Below are 22,879 nucleotides of genomic sequence, written 5' to 3'. Positions count from 1 at the left end.
AAATAGGCTTCTGTAGCATGGTTTAGTTGCTACAAGATTGATGTCATCACTACAGAAGTTTTATGGTCGTCATCATGAACTCGTAGATCGTTATGGTGTATCCAACTGCGCCATGAAAACTGATTTATTCGACGAGTCATTGTTTTCCTTAACTCGTTTGTGTACCCGGACTTGACTTTTATAAGCAACTCGGCGGGTGTTTCTAGAAAAGCAGAGGACGCTTACCCTACCGGTGCACCTGGTCCATGCTGCCAGATTTTAGTAGAGTCCGAGTTGCTTATTTGCTTTTTTTACTTTGTATGTATGATTAAAGTTACTATATGTTCTTTGTTGTGCATCAAAAGAATACCTAAATATCAACCAAAATATAATTTTAGAACATAATCGATGTAAAAAAAAACATGTTGGGTACTATTGTTTTAATTATCGATGTATTCAACATTTTTTATCATTTGAGGTGAGTTATTTTCAATTTTAAGCTGAAAATAATGAGTTTTTCATAAAATTGGATATTTTCGGATTTTAATATTTTCTTTTATTTCGCCTGTAATGGCCAATGTTTTTAAAGATCCCTACTTCAAACAAGCTGTATATTCAAACACATTTAAGTAGCATCTTACCTTTCTAATGATCCAAGGCTATGTACAATTAAACGTATTCCAGGCCATTTGGGCGAAAGAATGGCACCCTTACCCACTAAATTCTGCCCCAATGTGAAAGAAAATAATCGTTTATAACATACATGAACTGTGCGGAATGTCTGTCTTGCATTTATTATGGAGATTTTCTTGTATCAATCACATTTTCAAGCAAAATTATGCTTTTATTGTCCTGTAGACGACAAAATATTATAAAAAAGAAACGTCATAGGTTTTTACATGATTTGATTTTGTTTGCTATCATTATTTTTATACATATAAGATTTCAAAGAAGTAACTACGATGAATTATCGGCATACATATATCCAACACCATTTAGACAATGCAAATCTACCACATACGAATTCTGGGGTTTTCACAGACATTTTAGTGTGTTTGGGGTACCATTCTTTTGCCTTTATGTCTTGGAATACGTTAAAGTATGCGATGCCTTGGCTCATTAGATAGCTTAGATGCTACATATATGTGTTTGTATATTCAAAAAATTGTTAGAAGTAGTGTATTTGAGAAAAAAAATGTCAATTACCTTTGACATGGAAGAAAATAATTATGAAAATCCGAAAATACCCCTTTTATGAAAAACTCATTATTGTCATATTGAAACTGAAAATATACGCGCCTGAAATGAGCAGGTCTGTTGAATACACCGGTAAATAAAATATTAGAACAGAATGTATCTATTGTACACCGTTTATATGCCAAACATTAACATTTTAGTTCATATTGAGGCATTTTTATCATGGGTAGGGATGGCAATTTTCCACCTATTTGGACTTGAAAAAGTTCAAATATTTATTACTTGGGTTCATTAGAAATCTAAGACACTATATAATTATATTTAAATATACAAAAGCTTGTTTGAAATACGGTATTTGAAAGAAATTGCCAATTATAGGTGAAACTGAAGAAAATAGCAAATTCTGAAAATTCCCCTTTTTATGAACACACATATATTATTACATTGAAACTGAAGAATACGCCCCTGAAGTAAGCAGGTATGTTGAATATATCGATAATTAAAACAATATTATCCAACATGTCTATTGTACACCGTCTATATATTTATCATTAACATTTTAGTTCATAATGAAGCATTTTTTATCATGGGTAGGGGGGCAATTTTCCATCTAACTTGACTTGGAAAAGTTCAAATATTTATTGCGTGAGCTCATTTTGAAGCTAAGACATTATATTAATGAGCCGCATCACACAAAAGCTTATTTAAACTACGGTATTTTGAAAAAAAATCAATATATCGGGTGATATAGTAGAAAATTCTTAAAAGTTTGAAACTTCCCATTTTCCGATCTTATAGTAATGTCACCACAAAAGGAAAATCCAAGCTCTTGAATTGATCAGATATGTTAGGTATATCATTATCTTAATTATGAATGACTAAAATATGAGTTCTACAATGTCAGTATGCTCTGAATGAGAATTTGTTTGATACTGAGACCAGTTTTCTAGGGGTGGGGGTGATATTTTGAACATTTTTTGAAAATCCTTCTTGAAAATTATATTTTCGTAGTTTATTTATGTAGAAAATTAAATTATCTATCAAATTATACCATATGATTTGAAAGGTTTTAGTAGAGTAATAACTTGTAGAGTCGAATTTATATGACTTTTTACCGAAAAATCAAAAATCCCATTTTTCGCATATTTTGATAAATGCCAACTATGAAAATCGTCAAAATTTATAAATTGTAATAAAACTAAAGTAAACAGAAAATACCATATAAGCCATTTTTTACTGAAGCATTAATACTCTAGGGGTTTTGACATTGAAAAATATGTCTATTTAAGCGATCTTTCGGCGGGGTAGGGGTACATTGTTTTGCATTTTACCGCAAAAACCTAAGTGTTACCGCAATTTTCTTGTTAATATGGTAAACCTTAGGAATTGGGCTATACGATGATACATGTATATCTTAAGTTTATTTACACATGCTATCTCAGGAAGGACAAGACTCTCAAACAATTGTGTCGCAAAAATCTTGGGTTTATTACAAATATAGGCTTATACTGAAAAAGAATCCGTGAATATTCTTTGGCGATAAATTGATTTGGTAATGGGAGGTATAAAGGTACCTAAAATAACCATGAAGTTGATGAGTGGGGGTGAACGGTGGACCCTCCCAGCCCATGGACTACAAACTATTTTGTTTTAGAGCAAAGAAAATATGTTTAAACTAATTTTAAATAATCCCCAATTTTCCACTTATGCAATATGTGTGAACATGCCACATCCAATTGCATTATATTTCTAAAGGTACCAATATCATATCAATATGTTCTTGATGTGCTGCAATATAAATATGATACGTGCAAAAAGCTTACGGGCACGGAGCTATACGTACATTGTAGGTACGCCCGGCAGGTGATCGTTCCAAAATGAATTTCATTTGTTGTTGAAATAGCTAGATTGTTGTTAAATATACGAGGTTAATGTCGATAAAAAAGTAATTTAATAACTAAGTTATTGCTGACTGATAATCATATAAGAATAAGATGTATATATAGTAGTGGAAATATGCATGTTGGACGAGGTAAGATCAAGTTCAATATGAAATGAATTCGTAAGAAATACATTGTATTTTTACAATTACATAAGAGTTTTTTATTATCGTTTAGTGAAAAGCCTGATTAAACGAACGTGCAATATATCTTTGTAATTCATCAATTTCGGGAAAGAACTGTAATATTCCGACAATGAATCCGATTATATTGTATTGTTGTCAATTATCAAAACAAAATAGCGAAGGCCAGTAATTCCAAAATGCATTTTATATATTATTAACAAATGCCACATAGATATTAAATTAATAAGAATAATGTCGATTAACATTAATTTTTGAATAAAAAAAAAATCATTTGAAAGTGAAATATATATTAAACTAGTTCAAAAAGAGTGATCGACATTAGAAATTGCTTAATATTAAATAAATATTTTAACTAAATGCATAGTCTCAATAAAAACACAAGAGTATCGTTACTTAATAAGGTTATTGCATTTATGGAGGTGAATATTTCAGAGTATAATACTATAATATTGCATTCGTCAGGTCTTACAATGTAATATTTGCACGGGACAATACTCACTAGTATTTATTCAATTATCGTATAATATACATTATGTATTTATTTATTTTATCTACATGAAAAGTTAAAAAAAATAAAATATTGTACCTATATTTATATAAGTTTGATTTGTTAAAATATATTATACTATAAGTTTTTATTTTCTAAAGTAGGTAAAGTGTAACATTTTAATTTATTACGTAAAAGGCCTTGGATGTTCAATTTAACTGACCAACAGTTTTTTTATATTATTATTGACTGGTGCATTTGTGCCAAACGCAGATGTTTCCTCCAATTCCCGAGATTTAACCTTGACTATTGTCAGACATAGCTTGATCAGATGTCAATCAACAATATTGGTCGCACAAATTCGCTTCTGAATTATGATATAATCATTATATTTCAGTGTAATAAAATCATGGTTTGATTTCCGGTTCGAGTAACAGTTAAAAATAGTTTGATTTGTTAAAATATATCATAGCATATCTCATGAAGTTTACACTTGTACAATGACTAGCTCTCGCAAAGTGTCAAATTGTATACGCTTACGTGTACAATATAGTTACTGCTCTGACAATTTCAATTATATATATATATATATATATATATATATATATATATATATATATATATATATATATCAATTTCAATATCTAATCAGAGGAAAACATTAGAATAACTTTACCACTACTTTAAATAGAGGTGTGAACATTGTTTTGGTCACAACACAACTTTTCACTTTTACATTTAATACCCGTAATGCCATGACAACATATTACAGTTTGACGTTCAACTACAAGTTTTATTGTCCTCCTACTGCATATGGAAGAGATTGTACACCTTGTGACTCTAACCATCTTCAATCTTCTGATCATAAATGTAAAAGAAGACAATGTAAACCAGGTAGGTAGACCTATCTCCAAATGTCTAGGCAAAACTTGTCACTCTCACTTATTCAGGTTTGTTCTCGTTTCCACTTCCTTCACATCTGTTCACACATTAATAGGATCGAAGACATGGCTATTCTTTTTGCCATTTGCTTCTATATAAACATTTAACTAATGCTTTTTTCCATACATTATTCCGGACTTTTCCTGATGCAATACAATACAATACACCTCTACAGAAACAAAACCTATTCATTGGCCGTGAGGTCTTCAATTTTGAAACGAATGAAAGTTTTAAGTAGGTCAATGAGTGCCAAAGCTACATCGGTTTTCAAAGACCCTGATGTAGCAAAAACATTGTCTACTATACATGACAAATACCAGCAGACAAAGCCCCAAACAACATTGTTTTTGTCTGCAAAACCTTTTACATCAAATGTTTATTATAAGAGGTAGACGTGGAAAATAATAGCAGTGATAAGACCTATACTGCTACCACACTCTGCAAAGAAGAGATTGTGGAAAACCATAAATCTGTGCTATCCTCTTTTGGTCTCTCTACCAAGGACGATGATTTTGATTTACCGTCTATGTACTGGATTCCTAAACTCCACGAGAATCCATACAAACAACGTTTCATAGCTGGATCTGCAAAATGTACCACCAAACCTCATTCAAAACTTTTAACTTCTATACTCACAACTGTCAAAGAGGGTCTACAGTCCTACCACAATATGTGTTACTCCCGCAGTGGTATTTATTCAATGTGGATCCTGAAAAATTCGAAAGATCTTTTGGAGACAATCAGTTCAAGACTATTATCTGAATATAATGGCATTAAAACCTATGATTTTTCAAGACTGTATACTTCTATTCAACATACTCAGTTAAAATCCCGACTTAAAAACATTATACATCGTTGTTTTTCCAAACAAGATGGTACACCTAGATACAAATATATAGTTCTTGGTAGAGATTGCTCATACTTTGTAAGTAATAATTTCAAATCATCTTCAAAATCTACAGAGGAAGATGTTTACAAAATGCTGGAATTGTTAACCGATAACATATTTTTCCAGTCTGGTGGACGTGTTTTTCAACAAACGGTCGGCATTTCAATGGGAACAAATTGTATCCCTTTACTTGCTAACCTTTTCCTTCACTCTTATGAGGCTGACTGTATAGCTGATCTGATCCGAAAGAAAGAATATCGTTTACCTAGATCTTTTAATCTCAGTTTCCGCTATACAAATGACGGATTATCTTTAAACAATCCTAATTTCGTGGATTTGATACATCGCATCTACCCCAAAGAATTTGAGACAAAGGATACTACAGACACTGTGAAGTCAGCCTTATATCTTGACCTACACTTAGAAATCGATGGTAAAAGAAAACTATTGACTAAACTTTACGACAAACGTGATGACTTTTCATTCAAAATTGTCAACTTTCCTTTCATCTGTGGCAACATTCCTTCAGCACCTGCGTATGGAGTGTTCATATCACAACTCATACGTTATGCCAGAGCTTGCCGAAACTACGCAGACTTTTTGTATCGCGCCAGAACTCAAACAAATGGGCTTCTGGAACAGGGTTATGTTGCTACAAGATTGATGTCATCACTACAGATGTTTTATGGTCGTCATCATGAACTCGTGGATCGTTATGGTATATCCATCTGCACCATGAAAACTGATTTATTCAACGAGTCATAGTGTTCCTTGACTTTTTATGAGCAACTCGGCGGGTGTTTTTAGAAAAGCAGAGGACTCTTAACCTACCGTTGCTCCCAGTTTTTAGTGGAGTCCCAGTTGCTCATTTGCTTTTGTTACTTTGTATGTATGATTTTAGTTACTATATGTTCTTTGTTGTGCGAGTCTCCTTTCCATTCTGGTCTTTGTCCCTGGATTACATTCTTTTGATTACCGCTATAACCTTGGTTCCCTTGATTACTTTTGAACAAGTATCAGTTCGATTAGTACTAAATTATGCTAGCGACAAATACAAACAAAGTACATGGCAGTACAGAAGGTGACAGTTTTTCACGGTCAACTGATGGCGATTGATTAATTATTACTGTCAACGTACTTCTAAAAACGGCGGTGCATTTATCTGTTGTTTTATGATATTTCAGTTTGAAGAAGAAGAAGACATATTACCATACATACATGCATATGAAAGTAAACAAGTCAAACGGCTTGGTACCTATGCTTCCGTATTTTTTGAATAAGTCGGACTAGAAAACGAGGCATGTTTTAACTATGGCATTTCTAAGCACTATTTTTGAAAAAAAAAACTGCGATTGTAATTGTTTAACTTTAATCAATTTGCCAAAACTTTAAAAAGTTGGAGCAGAAATACCCACCGAGATACAAACAAGAGTATACTCATATAAAATAAATCACCAGAAGAATTTAAAAGAAAATGTACGATGAACATAACAATACAACACAAAATAAAACTAAAAATGCATGCATTCTTTTATGCTGCCCTGCATATACGTTCAACCAAGAAATAGTATTAAATACTAAACTCATCATTGTTAAATAACTGCATTTTAGTAGAAAAAAAAAGTATAACATTTATTTGATGTTATCTATATTTACCTGTCAAAATACTTAAAATTCTAAAAAGTAAAAAGTACTGAACGATGGAAGAAAAAATGTCACTATAAAGTTACATGTAGGTAAGGTGAAATACACTTCAATACTTCAATAAACTGTTTATTCACACCAAATACTATCCCATAATTATCCATTTCCTATTACTGCATTTTCTGTTCCTTACAAAGTACCGAATTCTCTACGCAAATTCCATAAACGGAGGGAATCACACGAGACAAGAATTTGTGCACTTAATTACATTGTGTAACCGCATTTGCCTTCGTTTCGGCTTATTTAATGTAAACATATAACATATGATATAAAAGATTTTTGGATGAATGGGAACGAGCATGTACATGTATCAGCCAATAATCTCAAGAAATATTTTTATTTTTGGTCGTACACTGTAACATAAATATTATATAATATAGTTTAATCGTTTATACTTCTCATATATGTATCAGATGCGTGTTTTCTCATGACACACATTTCATATGAGATTCTTTATCTAGAATGCAATAATATTAATGATACGTTCAGGGGCAGAATTAACAAATTAGAATGTTCCCCATTGCTCTTTCTCTTTCCACCATATCACTTTTTGCTTTAAAGATCAAAAATACACTTTAAAAGCCATAACCGAATGAGAAAGCGGCCAACTAATTTTCTGTGAAAAATATTGATTATAGCACCTGCACTTTACAAAAAAGTGCACCTAGACGCTGCGTATGTTGTTGGTGTCACATTCGATTGAACCGGGGCTGTTTACGAAATATTGCTATTCGAGTGTGGAGTTATTAAAGGCACTTCAGCAATTAAAATGATCACAAATGGTTGTTGTGTTAGGATTACAATCATAAATCTTTGAAAGATGCCATTGATTGTAGAGGGAAAGTATTCATTATTCGATTACAAGAACGTCCATTTTCATATGTGGACGGGTAACATTGAGAAATGTTTTCTTCCCATTTCACTTCATCAATATATCTAAGTTATTACTTGACGTATTTTGATAAAACAAACTTTTTTGGAAAGAGCAGTTTGTGCAGCAGATGATGTCATATTTTTTCATGACGTAATGATAAGATCAAAGCGTATTACAATATCAGAAATGTCTCTCCATTTTTGTGGACATTGTAAAAATGGAAAGAAATCGATTTGAAGACAAATTGTTAGACATTGTTTTAAAGTTAATATGCGAATAGATTTTTTAATCGGGACTTTAATTAACTTTATTGACAATTTTTTACATAACCCCAATGAAAAAATATATAAAATGTTCAATCAGTCTTTTTGTTAAAAGCCTTAAAGTTTTTGTCCGTATTTCAATTATGTCACAAGTCTTAAATTTTTTCGACGTTGGCCATTGTCTACTTTCTTGCTTACGGATGTAAAATATAACAACGAATTATATTTTTACCAAAGTATAGTCACGCTAAAAGGACTGTATAAATGTTCAGAATATCATTTTTATTCTAAAAAATAATATGATTTTATTGTCTAATAGTAAATAAATACGCGTGTATGTTGTGATGTCACGTTGTCTTTTTCCCGACATTTTCTACACGTTGCGTGCTGTGCTACCCGGTCTTGATCAAAAGCTTTTTTCGTTAGCTTTGAGTGAACTAATAACTATGAAATTTTGAACTATACATGTATATATGCTGCAGATAGTATATTCTAAAAATAATTGTACTTGGTTGAACATGTATCTAAGCAAGCATCTTGTCTGTGTCTAATCAAAATGTCACAATATCTAAAATGTGTATATTTTATTTGTTCACGCGTACACCATGCGCAATTCGATCGAATTGTTCAAAAAGGCAAATGGTATTTAGTCGACTTTTTCATATACTTAAACATGTATTTATCCTCCTCTTTGGTTTTATAATTTCATTTTTTCTTTAAAAACAATAACAAAGTATTGAAAGAGCAACCAAGGGAACCAAGGCCACAGCGGTAATCAAAAGAATGCAATCCAGGGACAAAGACCAGACACGGAAAACAGACACACACAACAAAGAACATAAAGTAACTAAAATCATACATACAAAGTAACAACAGTAAATGAGCAACTCGGACTCCACTAAAAACTGGGAGCATGGACCAGGTGCACCGGTAGGGCAAGCGCCCTCCGCTTTTCTAGAAACACCTGACGAGTTGCTCATAAAAAGTCAAGTCCGGGGTAGACAAACGAGGAAAGGAAAACTATGACCCGTTGAATAAACCAGCCCTCATGGTGCCGATGGACACACCACAACAATCCACGAGCCCACGACGACGACCACAAAACCCCCGCAGCGACGACCCCAATCCTGCAGCAACATAACCCTGTTCCAAAAGCCTATTTGTTAGAGTTCTAGCGCGATACAAAACGTTACGATACTAGATAAAATTATTAGGACTTAGGACGTAATGAATAAAAGAAAATTAAAATTTTAGCGATCGTGATGAAATAATGAAAGAAATGTTGAAAAAAAAGGAAAAAGACCCCCCCCCCCCAACATACACTCACATTTGCGCGCACTCTTGTATGTTCGTATGCAATGTTGTGCTGGTTAAATCGGGATCAGCGTGCCTGCATCAAAGCATTTTGAAATGTGTAGACACGCGCTTGCACTTTCGCTAGTGAAATATTGTAATATCAAGATATTTCATGATCATCTAACTATACCTCTTGACAATTATTTTAGCTATAAGATATAACAAGCTTTACAAATATTGCAAAATATTTTTTTTTAATTTTTTTTTCAAATCGGACCAAAACCAAAACCAAAAAAAATGATGTATTCTTGAGTGGTCTTTTTGACCCCTTATAACTAGAGAACCGTAAGAGATATCCAAAATCTGAAAAATCCAGGTAGGATTATTAATGAGGAAACAAATGAAGAATCCAATGAAATAAAAAATTTTGAAATTGAACAAAAGAAAAAAGTTATGAAAATGTTTTTAGGCGTGACCCTATAACTTGAAATGGTCCAAAAGACATACATTATGTAAAATCTGCTGTACATTTGTTTAGCCGAATTAAATAAAGAACACATTAAAAATAAAATATTTGAAATCGAAAAAGTAACAAATCTACATGGGTTTTAATAAAATATGTATTGTTATCCTTTTGGCCCCTTTTTTCTAAAGTGGCAGGGGCAACAAAGTCCAAATTAAATAGGAATTTTCTTAAAATCATAAAATAATTCGTCAAGTTAAGTTATCGCACGGAAACGAAGTGTCCCCAGGGCACCACGTGGACGACGCCTGCGACATTACATTATACGCAATTTTTTTGGTTTTTTTTGTTTTTTGTTTTTTGTTTTTTTGCTTTTTGCTCCCACATTTTCCTAAACAGGGGGATTTGCCAAGGTTTTGTTTTCTCAAAATGTTAAGCAATGTTTTATGTTAAGCAACATACCTTATGAAATTCCTAAACGAGTACAATGATGTATTCGGAAATATCAACATACGTCTACATTAGAGGTATAAAACCAAATAGGAAAGATTCACTTTATACGCTTTCCCAATATGATTTCCGGGGGGGGGACGGGTGGGGTGCGGTGCTATTGACTTTTTTGCTTGTAGGTTTGTTTGTGTCTGTTTTAGTGAGGGTGTTTTACTTTTTATTAGCGCATCCCAAAATTTGTTTTCATAATTCCTAACATTTTTCTCATAGGATGAAATTTCCTTCAAATCATTTTTAAATGGTTGATGCCACACTATTTACCATATCAGGATGTAATCTGATCATTTCAATTGACCAAAACGTACGAAAAATTAACATCGAATCGGATAATTAAATAATAAAACATGTCGTGTGTGTTATTTTATGTAAAAAAATAAATAAGAACACTTTTTTTACATGTAACAATTATAGAACGATGTACGTCGCAATACTTAAAAGACGTTAAATTTGCCAATTTCGACGATACAAAAAATGACACCAACACCGAACGCTACGTCAAAATGTATGACAACATACATGCCTCCAACTCTACGAAACTTCTGGCACTTCTGGAAAAGAAATGTATAGAAAATAAGATGTACCCATGTCTTGAATGAATATGAAGTCCATTTGTTCCATTTTGTAGAAGTGTGATTTTAATGTTTTACTTATAAATTCGGGTATATTTTCAGGATGGACAGGTACATCTTGTACGACGGACATGAACGAATGCAATGCATTGAGGACAATATGTAATTCGGGTAAATGTGTAAATACTCCGGGTAGCTATCGCTGTGTCTGTCCGCTGGGTTCATATGGTTTCCGATGTGATATTATGGAGACCTGTGAGAGTCATCCATGTCAAAACGGCGGAAGGTGTCAAACACTATCACAAACTTCTATCAGATGTCAATGCCAACATGGATTCTCCGGTCAAAGATGTGAGATAAAAAGCATCAAAACTACCCCTGAAGCTACAACTCAAATTACCACAACTATTGAAAACCACTGTCTCGGTAATCCATGTGGAAGCCATGGACGATGTACTAGCAAAGCTCAGGGATACAGCTGTACCTGTACCAAACCATGGACCGGAAGTAGATGTAAGACACAAATACCATGTTCTAGTTCTCCTTGTCAGCATTTTGGTAAATGTGTAAATAAAGGAAGCAATGATTACACTTGTTATTGTGCTACTGCTTACACTGGTAGACATTGCGAAAAGTGGAATTATTGCTCGAGTTCACCCTGTCATAATGGTGCAACATGTTCTGTAATTGGTAATTCATACAAATGTACCTGTAAATCTGGATGGACTGGGGTACGATGTGATAGACAGGATAATTGTACGCCTAACCCATGTCAGCACGGAGCTAATTGTACAAATAGTTTGAGTACATACGTATGCTCATGTCCGACGGGTTGGACAGGTAAACCATGTAACGTTAACGACCTTTGCCGAAGTATGCCTTGTAAAAACGATGGAGTATGCGTTAACAATGGTAGTAGTTACTACTGCAGGTGCAGTAAAGGATATACAGGATCAACATGTCAGACTAGCCCGTGTTTTACAAAACCATGTCAACACTCAGGTAATTGTTCTATGTCAAGTACATCTCCTTACTACAAGTGCTCATGTTCGAATGGGTACAGAGGTTCCAGATGCGAGAGAAGTCAATGCTCAAATAGTCCCTGTGCTCATGGCACATGTACAATGAACACAGAATCACCCTACTATCGATGTTCTTGTCCGCCAGGATTCAGAGGTACAAGATGCGAGACAAATAAATGTTCTATGAACCCCTGTCAACATGGTGGGACATGCACAAATAATCAGACCTCGTTTTCCTGTATTTGCACTGATAAATGGTCGGGCAGTTTGTGCGAATTAACAAATCAATGCAGATCTAATCCATGTAAAAACAACGGCACGTGCGAAGACACTGTCGGTAACTTTATATGCCACTGTGCAGGCAGATGGACAGGATCAACATGTGAACAAACCGTAAAATACATAAACGCGAATGCAACACACGTAAAAAACAGCTGCGACGCGTCTTGCCATCATAACGGACATTGCACTAGTATCGAAGGAAAGCCAAAATGCATTTGCAATGCGGGATGGTTAGGAGATGAATGTGAATATCATGATCCGTGTTATGAAAATCCATGTAAAAACGCAGGTCGTTGTTTCGCTAATTACGATAAGTTTATATGTTATTGTCCCCTGGAATGGATAGGTGACGTATGTGAAATTCAGCAAGATGTAGCTAAGTCTGTTATACCGAATCCATGTAAAAATGGCGGAAAAGTGTTCTATAATAATGAACAGACAATTTGTTCATGCCCAGGTGCATGGACTGGTCCAACTTGTGAAAATGATGTGGATGAATGTAAAGTTGGTTTGAAATTGAACGGTTCACGTACAACAGATTTGTGCATGCATGCGGGGCGATGCATTAACATATATGGGGGTTTTGTCTGCGCGTGTCACGACGGCTGGACAGGCAACAGATGCGAGAAAGATTTAAATGAGTGTGAATCCGCACCATGCCAAAGTCAAGGTCTATGTCAAAATATACCAGGTTCATTTAAGTGTTATTGTAAGCAGGGTTGGGCAGGTTCGTTGTGTGACATTGATATAGATGAATGCCAGTTCAACCCTTGTGGTAAACATGGGGCATGCAATAATACATTAGGCAATTTTACCTGTTTGTGTGAATCTGGATGGTCAGGTGATGTTTGTGAGAGGCGCATTGATTTTTGTGACAACTTTCCGTGCAAAAACAATGCCACCTGTCTAAGTCACGATAATTCATACGAATGCAAGTGTCCAACCAACTGGAAAGGAAACCACTGCGACAAAGATGTGGACGAATGTATATTTCACCCTTGTGAAAATCATGGGACATGTATTAACTACCTTGGAGGTTACAGCTGTTTATGTACAAATGACTGGGCTGGATTTCATTGTGAAAGCAAACTTGATTCATGTGAAAGTAACCCTTGCAATAACAATGGCACTTGTTATGATACTTTACCAGGATACAAATGTCTCTGTGAAACGGGGTTTAATGGCACAAGTTGTGAACAGGATATCGACGAATGCGAACTCGACCTTTGCTTAAATAATGGAACTTGTACAAATACAAATGGTTCGTTCGAGTGTTCCTGTAATGAATTCTGGGAAGGTAAAGTATGCTCAATAGATATTGACGAGTGCAATGTCAACCCATGCAGCAAAGGATTTAAATGTGTTAACAGAGTCAATGGCTATAACTGTTTCAATTGCTCATCTATACACTGTAAAAACAATGGGCATTGTATTGATTCGGGTTTTGGGCCATACTGTGACTGCGCTTCAGGTTGGACTGGAGAATATTGTACAAAACACGATTTTTGTTACATTCAACCTTGTAAACCATTGGAAAATTGTAGCAACGAAGAAGATGGTTATAAATGTCATTTTCATCCATGTAACAGCTCGCCTTGTATGAATTCCGGGACTTGTGTGGAACATGATTTGGGTTACAATTGTCAATGTAAAGCCGGATGGAGAGGAGACATGTGTCAGTATGAAGACTTTTGTGACTTCGCGCCTTGTCAAAATAATGCAACGTGTATAAATAACAAATACGATTATTCTTGTTATTGTACAGAAGAATGGGTTGGAAAGAATTGTTCTGACTTTAACTACTGTCATACTACCCCTTGTCTTCACAACGGAACATGCGTTAATAGGGACACCGAATATACATGTATATGTAACTATAGCTATACTGGTGCGAGGTGCGAATCATTTAATTATTGTTATAGTTCCCCGTGCATAAACAAGGGTACTTGTATCAATAAAGCAGATAACTTCAGCTGCGTCTGTGACATCGGTTTCACAGACGACACGTGCGGTACGGAGATTGACTGGTGCACTTCTTCGCCTTGTCATCACAACGGTACATGTGTAAATATACAATATGGCTTTTACTGTCACTGTCCTGGTGGTTGGGTGGGAAGACAATGTGAGCATGATATTGACGAGTGTATGTGGAGTACATGTCCAAGTGGATCTTTCTGTCAAAATACCAATGGAGGTTACCGTTGTATGTGGCGTAATGGAAGGTCCGCGTTGAAGTCCTTGTTTCAAGGTAGGTAACTAAAACAGTATTACAAAATTCATAAAATCATAATTATCATAAAATAAAGTGTAATATTAGACAATATATGAGCATAGAAATAATTATTTGTTATATACTAATGAACAATGTTGCTATTTGGTACTGGTTTGTGTGATTTTTAAATGTCAATGAAAAACTACTGAACACTAATCAATGTAAACAATTGCATTCTGCTAAAAGTTATGACTCTCGAATAAAGCAGTTGAAAATTAGTATGGATTTGAACTGTCTACAAATATGGGTCGGTTCACGCAAGTTCTAAATGCTTTTTGACATCTGTTACAGATATAAACAGGAAATCTGTGAACAAATGTCAAATAATGAAACTCTCGCATCCCAAACATTCTCATTTACATTATTTTCTCTTCATGGAAAGCATATATTACAATGCACCATTTTAACATCAAGGGGTTTGGATTAAAAATTTCCTGTTAACCAAGTTCAACATTTGACGAACCCAATGAAGCTTCTGTTCTCGACAGTTTCAATGAAAGGTTTCTTAACTGACAAAAACAACGAGATTTTTCGTTATAGAAATATGATTTTTTTTTCTACAGAAATCGTCAAAACCAATTGAAAATTATTTTTTATAATACACAGCTGACAAAAACAACGAGATTTTTTTCCTATAGAAATATGATTTTTCAAACCGAAGAAATGATGTTTGTGCATTGTTTGAATAATCTTATTACAGTTAAAGTCATTCACTAGTTCAACGATATAGTTGGTAACAGATAACATCGTATAACAATTTAGTTTACACACCACTTATTCAACAATAAGCTTTAAAAACTACGGATATCTCAATTGTCTATATGGTTTATGTTGAGGTATTCATGGAGGGAATAGGATGTATTATTGAATTAATTTTATGGTGTGCTTTTTTGTTGTTTCTGCTGTTCTGTTTCAAAATACCCGTACTTTTTCTACTGTGTTATGTCATAAATTCATAAAATCATAATCATCATCAAATAAAGTGTAATATTAGACAATATATGAGCATAGAAATGTTCACTATATTTTCTGCATGAATTGATATGTTAGCCCTTAATATTTTCTATAAATATGTTTTACGTGTTCGTTCCAGTTGTATGAAAAATGAATGGGTTTTTACTGCCTACATGTTAAGAATAATAATGCTCTAATTAATATGGTTTACGTATACAATCCCTACATCTCAGAGTTTAAATGATTGGTTTGTAATGTACGCTTTGTTACTGAATGTTACGGTTAATGTTTTTTTCTTTAATGGGATAATGTTGGTATATAAGAAGAATGGATATGGTGAATATGTCAATGAGACAATACTCCCACCGGGGATGAAAAATTTCAGCTCAAGGCCACCCATATGTCTTCAAAAATTAACGAGGAAACTCCACTGACCAGGCTGTAACTGGCCCAAAAACAATATTATACATAGGTACGGCGTAAAAGTTGCCTCTATATACTCCATTCACATAAAGTAAACTGACATTGAAAACATAAAGATACCAGATATTACTGACTTTGGATTGGCCCAAGAAATGAAGCAAGGTTAAAGTACTTTGGTGCGATGACAACCCTCACTATTATTACTTTATACCTCTTTTTCTGGCATATATGTTCACTCTTTATAAATAACGTTTTTCATAATTATATGCAGCAAAATGTTCCTATGCGTATTCTTCTTTTTAAAGGATTACAGTTGGAACTTGACAGAAGTGTATTCGATAGCAATGGGCTGACAGAGATAATACAATCAGTAACGTGTTTACTGGAGCAAGCATTCTGTTCCGATGGAAAATTAAATTTAAAACCAGATGTCATATTCATTTCTAATGGGTAAGGGTGTTTATATCACTTCACGGACCTTGAAATCAATATTTCACTCCTTGAAAGAGTAATCTAGGGAACCAATGTTATAGCGGTAATCAAACGAATGTAATCCAGGGACAAAGACCAGACATGGAAAACAGACACACAACAAAGAACATATAGTAACTAAAATCATACATACAAAGTAACAAAAGCAAATGAGCAACTCGGGCTCCCTTAAAAACTGGAAACATGGACCAGGTGCATCGGTAGGGTATGTTATTGAAACAACTTCTTAGTAACTTTATTTTATATCTACCTTGCGAGAGTTTGAATGAAAGGTTTCTTAACTGCACACTTTGTGCAGATTATTGCGGACACCAATTTTGTTAATTCACTGGAAATTATATATTTTTTTCTACAGATATCGTCAAAACCAATTGAAAATTATTGTTTATAATACACGGCTGACAAAAACAACGAGATTTCTAGTTATAGAAATATAATTTTTTTTTCTACAGAAATCGTCAAAACCAATTGAAAATTATTTTTTATAATACACGGCTGACAAAAACAACGAGATTTTTTTCTTATAAAAATATGATTTTTTAAACCGAAGAAATGATGTGTGTGCATTGTTTGAACAATGTTTTTACAGTTAAAGTTATTCACTAGTTCAACGATATAGTTGATAACAGATAACCTCGTATAACATTTTAGTTTACACTTTATATCTACCTGATATCAACATTAACGACTATTCATTATACGACATAAAGAAAGCAAATATATAACCGAGGGTTTTTGTCACTGTTTCCATTGAGAGATATTGGTGTGTTACACGTCACTGTGTATAACTCTTAAATATAATATTGTTCGTTAGTTTTGCATTATACAATTACCTTGTAGAGCATTTTCTATTTCTATTACATGATTAGTTAATGCGTGCTTTTTTACTTCAAAATGTTGTTTACGTATTTTATTAACTTTATTACTTGAAGGTGGGTTAACACTTATTGAAAGATTTTTTATGATCTCAGTATTGACTATTTATATAAAGGTTATAGGATGGTGCATTTTTTGTGTCTCGCCAAATCAGTTATCTTTTTCTATTTTTTCAGGTTGGTTCATACCGGAAATTTCAATTTTACAGCGGAATGTGATGGTCATTCACTGACAATCAATCCTGTTGTTTTAGCGGATATATTTACTTATGCAAAGGATAAATACAGTGATTGTTCTGGTGGTTTGAGCTACGTTAAAAGAATATTTTAACTGTTTACTTAAGCTGTGCTGTTGATCACTTGTTGAAATACTTGAAACTTTTTATATCTTTTAGTATATAAATTGTTTATGGGTGTAAAGAAAATAAATAATGTAGCAGTTCCTACTCTATAAACAAAATAATTATTTGTTATATACCAATGAACAATGTTGCTATTTCGTACTGGTTTGTGTGATTTTTAAATGTCAATGAAAAACTAATGAACATTAATCAATTTAAACAATTACATTCTGCTAAAAGTTATGACTCACGAATAAAGCAGTTGAAAATTAATATGGATTTGAACTGTCTACAAATATGGGTCGGTTCACGCAAGTTCTAAATGTTTTTTGACATCTGTTACATATATAAACAGGAAATCTGTTAGTAAATGTCAAATAATGAAGCTGTCGCATCCCAAATTCAGTGTAAGTCAGAATAAACAGAATATCGGAATGGGTATGCCCGGAGATTTTGTTGCACAAATCCGAAATCGACTTTCACAGTGAACATACATTGAAAGCGATTTAGAACCATTAACAACCAAATTGGCGAAATAAATGCGAAGCCAATACAAAATTAACAAGTATTTCATTGTCTTAAAACATAAAACATGTCAAAAAATATATTTCTTTATTAAAAATGAATAAAAGAGATTGTGAAACACCAATGACATCAGTGAACGAGAGATTACAAAGAATGCCGACAACTCTACAGTGCGTAAAACGATGTCAAGGAATAAGACTATGTTTGATTATGTTCTCTATACACGGTGCAGTAATTATCAGAGTGTATGACAAATACGTTTGGAAGAATGCATTTTTGACAACAGTAAGCGATAGTGGATTTAATACCACATAATATTTTGTCATTTCAATAACGGGCCATGCAAAAATAAAATCTAACAGTAACAAAAAAAAGATTCATTCATCCAGATGGTGCGTGCCAACATTTATTTTAAAGCGACTTATTAGTAGAGGACATCAAAGTTAATGTGCCATGAAATGAAATATACAAGTAAACAATGGTACGTACAAAGAAACATTTTTTCTCTTAATTATCCATATACTAGGGCCCATGAAGAGTTTGGTATACATGTACAATAAATATCACAGTATAATGATAATGTTATAACATGTACAAGTAATGTTGTAATAACTAAGCATACTAGTGAACAGAAACTAATGGAATATAAGAATATTTCTGTATTTTTTTCATTAGAATTGAAATATTCGATTTCGTAATTCAAATTCACAATTATAAACTTAAAATAGTAAAGTTTGATTTTGGACTGGATTATACATGTATATTTCCTGCATAATAGCTTATAACCCCAAATCAATAAAGTTAACAAGAACCACACATGGAGTAAAACAGATCTAGAAAATGATTCTAAGATCCTTGAAGTTTGTTTAAATACGAGGAAAGGAAGATAAGATTCAGATCATACAAAATATGTAATCACATATATATATATATTTATATACAACGTCGCTACACTGCTCCATCGGATCAAATTGATACAGGGAAGATATGTAAACGTATAGAAAGGTCGGAAAAATTTCCAACGATGTTAGAACTGTCAAATTTGCGATGCAAATTTTTGGTCGTTCCCTCCGCGGGACTCGAACTCGTACCGCTGTGACATCTATGGCAACACCGCCTTCACAAAGTCCAGCGCCCTAGACCACTCGGTCGCGCAAATTTGACAGTTCTAACATCGTTGGGAATTTTTCAGACCTATATATATATATATAGGTCTGAAAAATTCCCAACGATGTTAATTTTAAAAAGGCATTCATAAATTCACGTTGAAACTTTTTTTTTTTTTTAACAATACAATCATGGAACATTGTTGCTAAGTAATAAAGCAAGATTCAAAACTTGAACTATAAAAGGAAACACTGAATAACGGTAACACCGAAAGATATGGAAAAACAAACAAATGGACAGTCTAAGACTAAATAAACAGGATAACTTTACAAAAAGCACATGAATGACTTTCTAAGTCTAATCAGTATGTCCCTGTTAGAAGAAAATTCTGGAAAAAAACTCTAGGCAAAATTGTATTGGTCATACCTACAACTAACAGTACAAAACAGGTATATTATGATAGCAATACAGTAAATCTGCAGATATCTCAAAATCATTAAATTGGAAGACTAAAACAACTGTAAATGTGGAAGCAACCATTAAATAACAATCATTTTCAAACTGGCTTTCGAATTTCTACCAATCAGAGTTTTACTATTTGAGCATGCTCGATGCCACAATCTGATCAAAATAAAACCTTCGTTTACATTTTACTTCAAAAGTACGTTCTTATCTATATTCATGTTACTGACCACAGAAACATCAGATAAATTTCTAGTTAAATTAAATATTGCATGAACTACACAAATGTTAATTGGTTAATTGGAAATATAACATATAATGGTGTTGAGTGTAAAGTTTTAGAAGATTTTACTTGAATCAGATTTAGACATGAGAAAGTAGTTTTAACAACCCTTTAGAAGTCCGTACACAAACAACAAGCAGAATTAATCCTAATTTCGGGGATTTGATACATCGCATCTACCCAAAAGAACTTGAGATAAAGGATACTACAGACCCTGTGAAGTCAGCCTCATCACTTGACCTACACTTAGAAATCGATGGTAAAGGAAAAATATTGCCCAAACAATACGACAAACGTGATGACTTTTCATTCAGAATCGTCAACTTTCCTTTCATCTGTGGCAACATCCCTTAGGATCCTGCGTAAGGAGTGTTCATATCACAACTCATACTTTATACCAGAGCTTGCCGAAACTACGCAGACTTTTTGTATCGCGCTAGAACTCTAACAAAAAGGCTACAGAGTTATGTTGCTACAAGATTGAAGTCATCACTACAGAAGTTTTATGGTCGTCATCATGAACTCCTGAATCGTTATGATGTATCCATCAGCACCATGAAAACTGATTTATTCAAAGGGTCATAGTTTACCTTTCCTCGTTTGTCTACCCCGGACTTAACTTTTTATGAGCAGTCGGCGGGTGTTGCTAGAAAAGCAGAGGACGCTTACCCTACCGGTGCACCTGGTCCATGCTCCCAGTTTTTAGTGGAGTCCGAGTTGCTCATTTACTTTTGTTACTTTGTATGTATGATTTTAGTTACTTTATGTTCTTTGTTGTGTATGTCTGTTTTCCATGTCTGGTCTTTGTTCCTGGATTACTTTCTTTTGATTACCGCTATAACCTTGGTTCCCTTGATTACTCTTTGATAAACTATGAATATGAATTTAGGAAAGGTAAACAGTATTTGGATTTTCAAATGTACCTTCTAGTTAAAAGTCAATTATTAAAAGAGTAATCAAGGGGGCAAAGGTTATAACGGTAATTTTATATTATATATAATTTGCAATATTACTAAATGTGTGATAGTTTGTAAAATTACTAAATCAGGAATTGTAATATTAGAAAATGAGTTTTTAATATTAACAAATGAGTTTCTAATATTAAAAAATATTTTCTAATATTAAAAAAATGATTTTGTAATATTAAAATATTAGTTCCTAATATTACAAAATACTGATTTTTGTCCACTTTGGCTTGCCATAAACTAAAATTATACATACAAAGTAACAAAAGCAAATGATAAACTCGGACTCCACTATATATAAATATCGTTAATCCTTTATCGCTAGATCGCATGCACTGTATTACACCCAAGACCTACATCGCATTACATAAAACACACCATACTCGGAACTCACTTAAAGTATACAAGTTAATGACATATCACATTATCACCCGATACAATATTTATTACCTTCTTAAAGAAGGAAATTATTAACACTGTTAGTCTTCTTTACCAATTAACAAAGTATACTGTATATACCCCACGGTACGCCACGGTACACTATTAACTGCAAGTAGAGTAATATGTCTTCGGGTACTGTGGCGTGGGTACTGTACGCAAATTCCAAAAAGAGGTTGTAAATTCCGCTATATTTGTTGCTGCTACTGAGCTGGAATGAGCCTCGTAGATTCCACTTATTTAAACGTGTCAGGTAGTATTCTATGGTAATAATGTCTTTGGTCTATCTCATCTTCTTTAGCTTTATGAAATCCACAACCATATCTTCATCCTCGTGCCGTCAGTGTCAAGTGACGTGAATATGTCATGACGTATATTTCACTTAAAAAATATGGTCGTACTAATTCAGTATTTGGACTAGTTTAACCGTCTTCCATCTTCAATCATTTTTGTGCATGACGTTTTTAATACCTTGCAGTGCTACGTATATATCGTATGGAAGTGTTACATAGTACACTATCAAATTTATTTGTAGCCTATAGTATACATTTTAGCGTGTTCTGGCCCACCTTTTCACACGATAGTGTCTAATGCTATATATAATAAAGCTGTAATATTGAGCGATACATATTTTCAGTTTGTTGGGGTACCCCAATTACTTTGATGAAATTTTATTCATCTGATTGAGTTATCAATCTGACTAAACGTTTAACAATAAAGTTGAGAAAGATAGCTCTTTTTCTGGTACACCCTTCATTTCGTGCATTATTAAGCCATGAATAGCAGATAGTTAAGACAAGCCGTTGTGGAATTTGTTCCACATTTATTTATATTCATTTAGTAACATGCATATGTGTAAAAAGAAATGTATGAACATATGCATCATTCAATTATTGATATCAATAAACTGGGGAGTTTTCTGGACAATGCAAACACAATCACGACAAAATGTATATATGATCAAATTTACTCTTTGGGCAGTACCTGAGTCTGCGTTCATATTTGCCCTTCGGGGAATACCTGTCTGTGTCCACACTTGTATTTATATAAATAAAATTCAGACATCACACTTTCCACTTCTGTATATTATGTCATGTGCATGTCTTTACTGGATGATATGTAGAACAGTTGTTTTCGGGTTTTACTAAGAACATGTAGGTTTATTTGCATTAATCAGTC

General features: G+C 33.5%; 1 protein-coding gene across 2 annotated transcripts in view; it reads left to right on the top strand.

The window, feature by feature from the left end:
- The window catches only part of LOC148603827 (uncharacterized), a 44,186-nt gene extending 25,367 nt beyond the window's left edge, over positions 1 to 18,819 (top strand). For both annotated transcript variants that reach the window (XM_088551372.1, XM_088551370.1), the window contains 4 exons: positions 4,522 to 4,643; positions 11,362 to 14,811; positions 16,518 to 16,662; positions 17,757 to 18,819. In XM_088551372.1, the coding sequence (XP_088407498.1) occupies positions 4,522 to 4,643; positions 11,362 to 14,811; positions 16,518 to 16,662; positions 17,757 to 17,910 (3,871 nt within the window). In that variant the 3' untranslated portion in view covers positions 17,911 to 18,819. The remainder of the gene's footprint in view (positions 1 to 4,521; positions 4,644 to 11,361; positions 14,812 to 16,517; positions 16,663 to 17,756) is intronic.
- Positions 18,820 to 22,879: the final 4,060 nt, after the last annotated feature.

Source organism: Perna viridis, chromosome 11 (genome assembly GCF_037379345.1).
Source record: "Perna viridis isolate PV_CMFRI_1.1 ecotype Kerala chromosome 11, ASM3737934v1, whole genome shotgun sequence".
NCBI classification, from domain to species: domain Eukaryota; kingdom Metazoa; phylum Mollusca; class Bivalvia; order Mytilida; family Mytilidae; genus Perna; species Perna viridis.
Note: the sequence above shows the minus strand (reverse complement) of the source record. Positions and strands in the feature narration are given on the sequence as shown.